At 34.9% G+C, this 8,912-nt stretch overlaps 3 protein-coding genes across 3 annotated transcripts; 2 read left to right on the top strand and 1 right to left on the bottom strand.

Annotated features, from left to right (window-relative positions):
- Window positions 1-431: 431 nt before the first annotated feature.
- Window positions 432-2,478, top strand: LOC119641901 (splicing factor 45). Its single transcript, XM_038040789.1, has 4 exons — window positions 432-1,158; window positions 1,216-1,980; window positions 2,133-2,307; window positions 2,367-2,478. Exons 1-4 carry the CDS (start codon window positions 1,012-1,014, stop codon window positions 2,459-2,461), a joined length of 1,182 nt encoding a protein of 393 aa, XP_037896717.1. The 5' UTR covers window positions 432-1,011; the 3' UTR covers window positions 2,462-2,478.
- Window positions 2,479-2,570: 92 nt separating this feature from the next.
- On the bottom strand, window positions 2,571-5,327 carry LOC119641905 (valine--tRNA ligase-like). Its single transcript, XM_038040806.1, has 5 exons — window positions 5,236-5,327; window positions 4,971-4,983; window positions 3,871-4,853; window positions 3,363-3,812; window positions 2,571-3,273 (listed from the first exon to the last, which is right to left on the bottom strand). Exons 3-5 carry the CDS (start codon window positions 4,297-4,299, stop codon window positions 2,896-2,898), a joined length of 1,257 nt encoding a protein of 418 aa, XP_037896734.1. The 5' UTR covers window positions 4,300-4,853; window positions 4,971-4,983; window positions 5,236-5,327; the 3' UTR covers window positions 2,571-2,895.
- Window positions 4,978-6,231, top strand: LOC119641884 (augmin complex subunit dgt2-like). Its single transcript, XM_038040773.1, has 3 exons — window positions 4,978-4,995; window positions 5,221-5,491; window positions 5,557-6,231. Exons 1-3 carry the CDS (start codon window positions 4,978-4,980, stop codon window positions 6,018-6,020), a joined length of 753 nt encoding a protein of 250 aa, XP_037896701.1. The 3' UTR covers window positions 6,021-6,231.
- Window positions 6,232-8,912: the final 2,681 nt, after the last annotated feature.

Here is an 8,912-nt window from a genome sequence, read left to right as displayed (position 1 = left end):
GGAAGGAAACAGAAAAACTAAAAGTTGCTCAAATAAGCAACAAAATACCTTGTGCCTGTCAAGCACAAATAGAACATTGGCAAAAGCTAATTACATAAATATACAAATGATTTCCTGATGAAGAATTTTTTAAGGAAAGCTTGTCAGATATTGCGAGATTATTAGTTCGTAATAATAAAATGCCGTTTGAAAAAGATTCAGTTTCTCACGAAGAACTATCCGACGTATTGCTAATACTCCAAATAATTTGCGTGACCAATTAAAACTGCAATGCTATACGTATTACGCACTGTTTTTAGCCGAATCAAGTAATATTACTGATACGAGTCAACAATAAATTTTTCTTCGAAGAACAAATGATCGATTTGAAGTTATCGAGAAATTGTTTGCAATGAAAATTACCACCACCAGCGAAGATTTTTTTAAGGTTCGAGAAGTTTGGCAAAAACAAAATGTAAAGTGGAACAAAATTGTAAATATCTTAACCGATGGAAACAGGGGAAAACGTTGAATTACTAAAACGAATAATTGACGAAATAAAGCGAATTTTAAAAAAAGAAATAATTTTTCACTAGGCATCGTGCGTGAAAAAGTACTTTGTAAAAATGTTCCGACATAAAAGTAAAAATCATATTATGTATACAGTTGATATTTACTGCCAAATTTAAATTAATTTATCATCAGAAGGAAAGGGACTTTATATTCTCTAAATTATAGCAAATTAAAATTTTTTTCACAACATATCTGATTAAAAACATTCCGTTGAAATAATAAAAGTGTACGTGCTCCAATTTTTATCTGCTTATTAATTCATTCAACCTGTTGTGACATGATAGAAAAATTGCCTCCTTTGAGGGAAAAGCAGCCCCTCCCTGATTTAGGCCTTGATTGTTAAAGTTAGCAACACCCAAAATAAGCTGAGGTAGTTAAGCTAGTCATTTCTGTTTAAGAATTGGCTTAGTATATTTGGCGTCGGTATCTCAAAAAAGAGAGGGAATAAAAAGCATAGTCATGGATTTATACGACGATATTGATACAAAACCAAAAGCCTCACAAATTGATGGATGGTCTTCTTCAGGCATTAAAATGTTGCAAACGCAATTGGCTATTAAAAAAGCCCAATTACCGAAACCTAAAGAAATGCCCAAGAAACCGGCGGTGGGTATTCTATGTGTACGAAGCATTATTACATTTTTTTTAATGTGATTTTATTAGTTGATGACTCCCGTGGTAAATTTGAAAGCCAAAAAAACTCAGAATGTAGAAGAAACAGTTTTGGTTAAACCCGCCGATACAAAACCGGTGATAAATGCCCATTTAGTGCCATCTCTGGAGAACGTGAAAACAGAGGATTGGGATTTCGTAGATGAATATGATCCCTTATGGCCAAATGAATATGAAAAATTGAAAGACAAGCAACAAAGCGCTAAAGAAAAGGATCGCAGTCGGCGAGACGATCGCGGTAGCAGCAAACGCAGCAGTCGAAGCCGTAATACTCATAATTCACCCCCTGTTAAATTTAGTGGTTTCGGTCAACGTATTAGTGAAGAAGAACGTTATAGCCCACCGGCGCCGGGCTCGGTGGCGAGCAAAGGAGGGGTGGCTATAGCTCCACCAGCATCGCTGCAAGAAATTTCAATAGCTAACGATAGCGGTGACAGTTCCTCGAATGTAACCATACCCTATTCTGCCAGTTCCGTGGCTGCCAAAATTATGGCTAAATATGGTTTTAAAGATGGCCAAGGGCTGGGTAAACAGGAGCAGGGTATGTCCATGGCATTGCAAGTGGAAAAGACCTCTAAGCGTGGTGGTCGCATAATACATGAACGTGATGTATTCTTGCCTCCCCCACCGGCTGCAGTTTCAGTTTCAGCAGGGTCCGCAACACCACAAGCAAACATGGCAACAACAGAATCAACCAATACAGAACCCAGCATCACGGAAATTATGAAGGATCCCAGTAAAGTGGTTTTGCTAAGGGTAAGATAAGTTAACGTTTGCATTTTGTTAAATTTAAACGCAAGAATTTATGAATGTTTTATTATCATTATATGAATCTTTATGTATATACATATACATGTATATATATATATATATATGCTTTTTTTTATATACTTTGCTAAACAAAAAAGAATATGGTCGGCCCTGGCGATGTTGATGAAGACCTTGAACCTGAAGTTAAAGATGAATGCAATACAAAATATGGTGAAGTGGCTAACGTTATTATTCACGAGGCCTTCGGCACAGCGCCCGAAGATGCCGTGAAAATTTTTGTAGAATTTAAACGCATTGAAAGCGCAATTAAGGGTTAGTTTTTTATTATCAAGCCAACCAATTTCAACTTTAAAAACTTTTCCCATTTATAGCTGTTGTTGATCTGAACGGCCGTTTCTTCGGAGGTCGACAAGTACGCGCGGGCTTTTATAATTATGATAAATTTAAAAATTTTCAATTGGGTTAAATAAAAGAAATATTGATTCAACTATTTTCTTTAATTATAATAATTTCTTTTATTATATTATAAAATAACTTAAATAATGATAGCATAAGAGGAGTGAGACTAACCGAGTCGGCGACGCGTTAATGTTGTACTAATTACGTTTTTGATGAAATGTCACATAAGTAGCACATTTTTGATCACAAGTAAATGGTGAGATATTAGATATGGTTAGAGCATTCTTATAAAATAGCGAAAATACTGTTTATTATAGAGATTGCTATATGAACAGGTTACCTGAAACCCCCAGCCGCCCCGCCAACCGAGGTAAAACAAAATGTTCTATTATTTTTTACCAATGTCTTCTAGGACTAGGCAAAGCACTCTGAACGCGTCGTTCGTGTTAATTTACAGGAAATTTACTAACGCAATGTGATGGGTGACGAAGAGATGTTGTTCTACGAGAATACCTTAGCTGTTAGCGTCAGCGCCTTAATTTCACTGAGATGTGGTTGCAATATGCTTAAAGCTTTCAATGAATGGGCATATAGTCTAAGATATGGTTCATGTTTACGTGAGATTTGACTGCGACTCTTTAGCTGTCTTATCTGCTCGCACACCTCTAAAATTGCCTCGATTTCTGCTTCCAAAGTTGAATTATAAAATTTACATACGTCCACAGTAATAGGTTGAGGTATATATTTTAAGAGTTCTTCGCATATAAAAGGTGTAAATAGCTGCAAGTCTTGTAAGGCGGAACGAAGGCATATGCAGAGAATAGAACATTGCACATAGCCCTCGGGGGACTTCAGTTTAATATTATTTTTGGTAGTTTCCTACACAAAAAAAAAAAAATATTTATATATCAGATTTGATCCCTTTTTCTTCATTTTTTTTCTATTTGCTCTAAATAAACCAAACCTACCAAATAAACATCACATAATTCATTGTAAAAAAATTTTTTTAATCCCGCTGTCGCAAAGTGCAGATTACAATTTTCAAAATTTTCTCTACATTGCTGAAGAGTATGTGCCAAGCGGCTTAATATCCATAAATCCCACTTGCATAGAAGCGATTCATTGAAGTCTTCAAATACTTTCGCGGATATCTCTAGACTCTCAGCCGCCGCGGCAATAAAACGCGCCGCTTGCCATATTTTGTTCAAAAACTTTTTGTTCGTATAACATTCGGTGACGTCAAAGTTAATAAAGTGATTTTTAATATTATGGCTGCACAAAGTGAAACGAAGAGCGTCCGTACCGCATTCTGGTATACCACTCGGGTACATTCGATGCACGCTTATTAATGATTTTTGAGTTTCAAGGTCGTTCAAGATACCCGCCTTGTCTGAGGCTTCTATTTCTTTTTGCGAATTCTGATATAAAATTAAATGTCAAGCAGTACTTGAAACTTGTGCTTATCTTAACATTTACCTGCAGAGAGGCTCCTTTTACTACTTGTTGCGGCGTTATTATATTACCTAAACTTTTGGATATTTTTCGACCGTGAGCATCGCAAACAATACCATTTAGCAAGATTTTTTGGAAAGGTGTTTGCCCAGTAAATATCAATCCTAGCATAACCATGCGTGCTACCCAAAAGAAGAAAATATCATGGCCAGTTTCTATAAGGTCCAAAGGATAATATCCTTTAATTTCCTTATTAGGCCAACCTGACACTGAAAGCGGTAATAGAGCAGAAGAAAACCAAGTATCCAGAACATCCTGATCACGTGTTATAGAAATATCGATGCTTTTTAACAACTCTAAAGCTTTCATTAGAGCCTCTTGCTCGTCGTGGGCGGCCACCAATACTTCTTTAGCGTTATCGCTTTGTATGCTGGAATTTGATGACCTCACCATAGCTGCCTTAATATACACCAATCATGACAGTCTTCTAACCAACGTTGCCATTCCACTTCATATTTACTTGGAATAATTTGTAAACGACCGCTTTGAACTTCCGATAGAGCATTTAAACCCAATTGCTGACATTGTAGGAACCATAGTTATTTTATCATGTATTCGAGGACATCTTTTCAACGTGAACACATTGGCAATTGCATGCTATTCACGTCTAGATCGTTTTGAACGCTTTTCTTCATGTTGTTCATACTCGTATTCTCTCACCTCACGTTCACTCCGATGGTCTGAGTGATAATCATGATAACGTTTGGCTCTCTCCCGTTCCTCTTCATAATCATCGTATTTGTTTGAATGTTCGCGTTCATTGCGATCTTCGTATTCTTTTGTGTCCCTGTCTAAGCGCTGTCTGGAATGTTCCCTTTTCCTCTTTAGGCGTTCCTTTTCATATTCGGCGTACTTAGATAATTGAGGAGGTGGCGGGGCCACCGGATCTCTGCTCCTACTCTTACGATTTTCATTTGTGTCCAGTGGCACTTCCACGCAATCAGAACCTGAAATAACAAGAACTATTTTAATTGCCGCAACCAAACAAAGCCATATTGTGACTGAACGCTTTTCAATTCCAAATTAAGGAAAGAAACAAATTCGTGATTACACTCATCCTTTACCATAGTTATGGGTCTGAAAAAGAGAGTAAATAAAAAACCGATGATTTATCGTCAATCCTTCGAATAGCGCGCAGTGCAAGGGAGATAAATGCTTAGCATACCAAATCGATTCAATGAAATGCAACAAAAAAAATTATATCGCTCTTAATTTTTCATCAGAATTTATCTCCCTTTTTCGGGAAGGAAACCCCTAAATAGAAAGCTGCACACTTTCCCCGTTTCTTAAGAAAACATATATATATATGCCCAGCCCAAAAAGACTTACTGTCGGAATCGCTTTCCGGAACGGCAATCACTTCGCTTCGCTGGTCGGACTCCTTTTCATGTGCTTGTTTGTGATGGCGTTTTCGGTGGTGCTGTTTATGTTTCTTATGCTTGTGACGATGATGTTCAACACTTGAAATCTATGAATTGCAAAGAAATTCCCTTACCTGATCATGAGCAAGTTGAAAAAGCCCGAAAGCTATTAAAAATTGCAAATCATTTGCATTTAAATGATAAAAAGGACGAATATGTCTTGGGTGCGATATAATAAAAATTTAATATTAACATTCACAAAGAATTTTTGATTTGTATCATATTTTAGATATCGGAGCCATGTGTGCGGTTAATTTAAGCTACTCTGAACGCGGGGCTGTACGCCGCCAACTAATTAAGGATATCCAAGAAAAACTTTCTCGTATAAGAGATTTTGGGCAAAAATTGCGTTCCGAACTGCCAGAATTATTAAATGAAGAGCTTGATCCTCGGTTCCTAATTATTGAGTTGGAAAAGCGACGTCGTTCCAATTTGGAAAAGATTGTTGAATTCCGTCAACGTAAATGTCAGCTACTAAAAATGGCTGCCGATCTTAAAATGGGTCCCTATCTTGGTAATGAGCTAGAATTGCTTTTGATGAGAGCGAACCGAGATCTTCTAAAGGCGAAAGTTTTGCACAGTTATTTTATTAACGAACTGCTGACACGTAGTGAACATAGTTTGAAATCTATACAAGAAGTAGAAGGTTATATTAATGATACTCTAAGACAAGTGGAAGGAAATGTCATATAAAAAATCATTTTCCTCAGGCTTATCTTTGTCAAGTAAATGATGATCACTGATAGCATCTAACAAATTTTGTTCTCCCAATTTTTGTAGAATTTCTTCACTTCACTACAAAACGTGGCTTCAAAGCAAATTTTTTATGATTTTCAACGATGAAACCTTTACTGGAGAATGGGATTTAATACGTGTTTTTTGTTTACAATGGGTAATTTCATGGATGCCTTTCTTCATAAAGCAAAAACTTGGCATCATTGTATAAAATGAAACCAATTTATAAATAATAAAAATTTTACAAATATGAAATAAATAAAATGTGTGTATAGCACACGAACTGTTCCACAAAAGTTTTTCTTGTAAATTCCGTTGAATCTGTAACAGATTAGATTTTATTTTCTAATTATTTTATATGCATTATACAAGAATGCAGTCAAAAAGTTCGTGGCATTTTTCTGAGCTTCATAAATTAGGCAGTACTAATCCAATCACATCATTTTGTAGGATCTGTAAAGATGACAGACCCTAGGTAACTACAAAAAAAAAAATCATTTCTAACAATTGTTAATTCAATTGAAAGTACACAGCTGCTTTTCGAAAAAGAGGATAAATTCTGAAAAATTCGATTTATTTTAAATACAATTTGAGACGACAAAGGCTGAAGGGGTTGCGAAATATATGTGCATTATGTGTTGGAGGTACACAGTCGGTTTTCAATTTAAAAATTTTGCCTTCTGGCATTCGTGTAATCTCTTAAGCCTTAAAACTGTTAGGGTCATTTTCTAATTTTTGAGCTGACTTTCTTCTGTTTTTTTTTTCATCTGCACGGACTTGACCTAATGCATAGTAGCGTGACTAAGATGCAACCAGACAACTTCCTTTCCGTTAGTCTCATCAGTTTGCCGGTGGAGAATACGATCTCGCCGAGAAAAGAGTACGATAAGCTTAAAAATAAATAATATAAACTGCCCGATTATTCTAATAAAAGTTGTATTCTCTTCCAGTCGATTGAGTTCAAATTTGAGACTTCTTATCGGTGACATACAATTGTGGGATGTAGCCATCTAGCTTGGAGCGGTAGAGAGCATCGTTCATTGTTAACAATTAAAATCTGGCCTCACTCGGAAAACCGAGTGCGAATTTTATTCAATATTGCCCATGTTTCACACGCTGCACGCAAGTGTCCTTTTGGACGTTCATCAAATAGAGGAATTCTGTTCATCAAGAAGATCATTAAATCAAACAACAGCTGATAGCTAAGAATAATTTTTTCGATTATCCGAATTTTTTCAACGATCTTTTCCATAACTCTTGAAAATTTCGTTGACACGGGCCCATTTTTAAATCTCATCAGTGGTTATCAAAAGGAGTACATTTAGCTAGTTTCATATTTGGATTTTAAGATTGGTCACCCCAAGTTAGGCTTGCCCGTATCGATATTGAATTTCTCATGTATTTTGATTAGTGTGTAATTTCTCTCCGGAAAAACATGCTTATACTTTTGCACAGATACCATATTATAAAATTGAAGTATGGTATAATTCAAATAAACATGTTCTAAAAACGAAGTGTATAAATCATTTAGAAAAAGAATTCAATACGTGTAAAAAGTACACATAAAACGGATATAACAGTAACCGCCTTCAGCTGACGGGATAACTTTTTTAAAGAGTTTGTGTATCGTATCATCCAGATAATTGCTAGCGCGGGAACCACCACAAACAAGAATCAATTCCATAAGTTAAAATAAGTGACGATGTGAACATAGAAATTAATGAAGAATTTTCTACATTCAGAAAGGCAACAAAGCCGATCTGTACATAAGTTTATATATATGTAAAATAAAAAAAATATTTTTCAATATATTTCGATGAATCTAAATAAAAGCTTTTTATGTATTATTTATTTACTTTCGTTCTGAATTTAATTTTTATAAATGGACTTACCGTAGTGTGTATGGACGTTTGTATTTAAATCCGCTTTTATGATTCGTTTTTCAGTTGAACACTTTTTAGTTGGTTTGGAAAAATTCTTAGTTGATTTGAACACTTTTTAGTTGATTTGGAAAAATTCTTAGTTGGTTTGGAAAAATTCTTAGTTGATTTGAACACTTTTTAGTTGAGTTGGAAAAATTTTTAGTTGATTTGAAAAAATTCGTAGTTGATTTGCTAAAATTCTTAGTTGATTTGAACACTTTTTAGTTGAATTGGAAAAGTTCTTAGTTTATTTGGAAAAATTCTTAGTTGATTTGGAAAAATTCTTAATTGATTTGAACACTTATTGTTTGTTTTAAAAAATTTTTAGTTGATTTGAACACTTTTTAGTTGATTTGAAATATAATATATAATCTTGTATATATAAATGTATAAAAAATAGGCATTTATCTCCCCTTGTACGTCTCCTGAATAGTTTTATACAATTTTTATAGACCTGGCGTTCGATTTTGCCCTATTTTGAAAAATTTTCTCCTAATTCTTACCATATATTCGTACAAGTGCTTATTTTATTTGAAAGATATCCACTGATTATAAGTACTCGATTTAATATTCCATTCTTGGTGGACAAATGCGGTCGCGGTCATAATGTTAGAGGTGAAGTGTATGAAGTGGATGAAGAAATGTTGAAAAAATTAGATGAATTAGAAGAGTATCCAGAATATTACGATCGTGAAATACAAGAAATAAGAATGGAAAAAAGGATGAGTAAGTTCAAGCAGATTTATACTTGAGATACGATTATTGTTTTTTTTTTTGAAGGGTTGAGAAGTGCTGGTTATATATAATGAGAAACTAGCCGGACCACTTATTGCAAAAACCATTGCAACATTGCTCACTTCCTACCACAGTAGCCCACAATTCCCTTATAAACCAAGGTCTGAGCGCGATTCAAATATAAATATTAAAG

Source organism: Glossina fuscipes, unplaced genomic scaffold (assembly GCF_014805625.2).
Source record: "Glossina fuscipes isolate IAEA_lab_2018 unplaced genomic scaffold, Yale_Gfus_2 188, whole genome shotgun sequence".
NCBI classification, from domain to species: domain Eukaryota; kingdom Metazoa; phylum Arthropoda; class Insecta; order Diptera; family Glossinidae; genus Glossina; species Glossina fuscipes.
This window is presented reverse-complemented; position numbering and strand designations above follow the sequence as displayed.

What these genes read in the sequence shown, in the direction of transcription:
- LOC119641901 (XM_038040789.1), top strand. Translation starts at nt 1,012, where the DNA reads ATGGATTTATACGACGATATTGATACAAAACCAAAAGCCTCACAAATT. An exon ending in AAATGCCCAAGAAACCGGCG is followed by an intron (nt 1,159 to 1,215) that starts GTGGGTATTCTA and finishes TGATTTTATTAG; the next exon opens with TTGATGACTCCCGTGGTAAA. An exon ending in GTAAAGTGGTTTTGCTAAGG is followed by an intron (nt 1,981 to 2,132) that starts GTAAGATAAGTT and finishes TAAACAAAAAAG; the next exon opens with AATATGGTCGGCCCTGGCGA.
- LOC119641905 (XM_038040806.1), bottom strand. Translation starts at nt 4,299, where the DNA reads ATGGTGAGGTCATCAAATTCCAGCATACAAAGCGATAACGCTAAAGAA. An exon ending in TAAAAGGAGCCTCTCTGCAG is followed by an intron (nt 3,813 to 3,870) that starts GTAAATGTTAAG and finishes ATTTTATATCAG; the next exon opens with AATTCGCAAAAAGAAATAGA. An exon ending in AATTATGTGATGTTTATTTG is followed by an intron (nt 3,274 to 3,362) that starts GTAGGTTTGGTT and finishes TTTTTTGTGTAG; the next exon opens with GAAACTACCAAAAATAATAT.
- LOC119641884 (XM_038040773.1), top strand. An exon ending in AAAGGACGAATATGTCTTGG is followed by an intron (nt 5,492 to 5,556) that starts GTGCGATATAAT and finishes ATCATATTTTAG; the next exon opens with ATATCGGAGCCATGTGTGCG.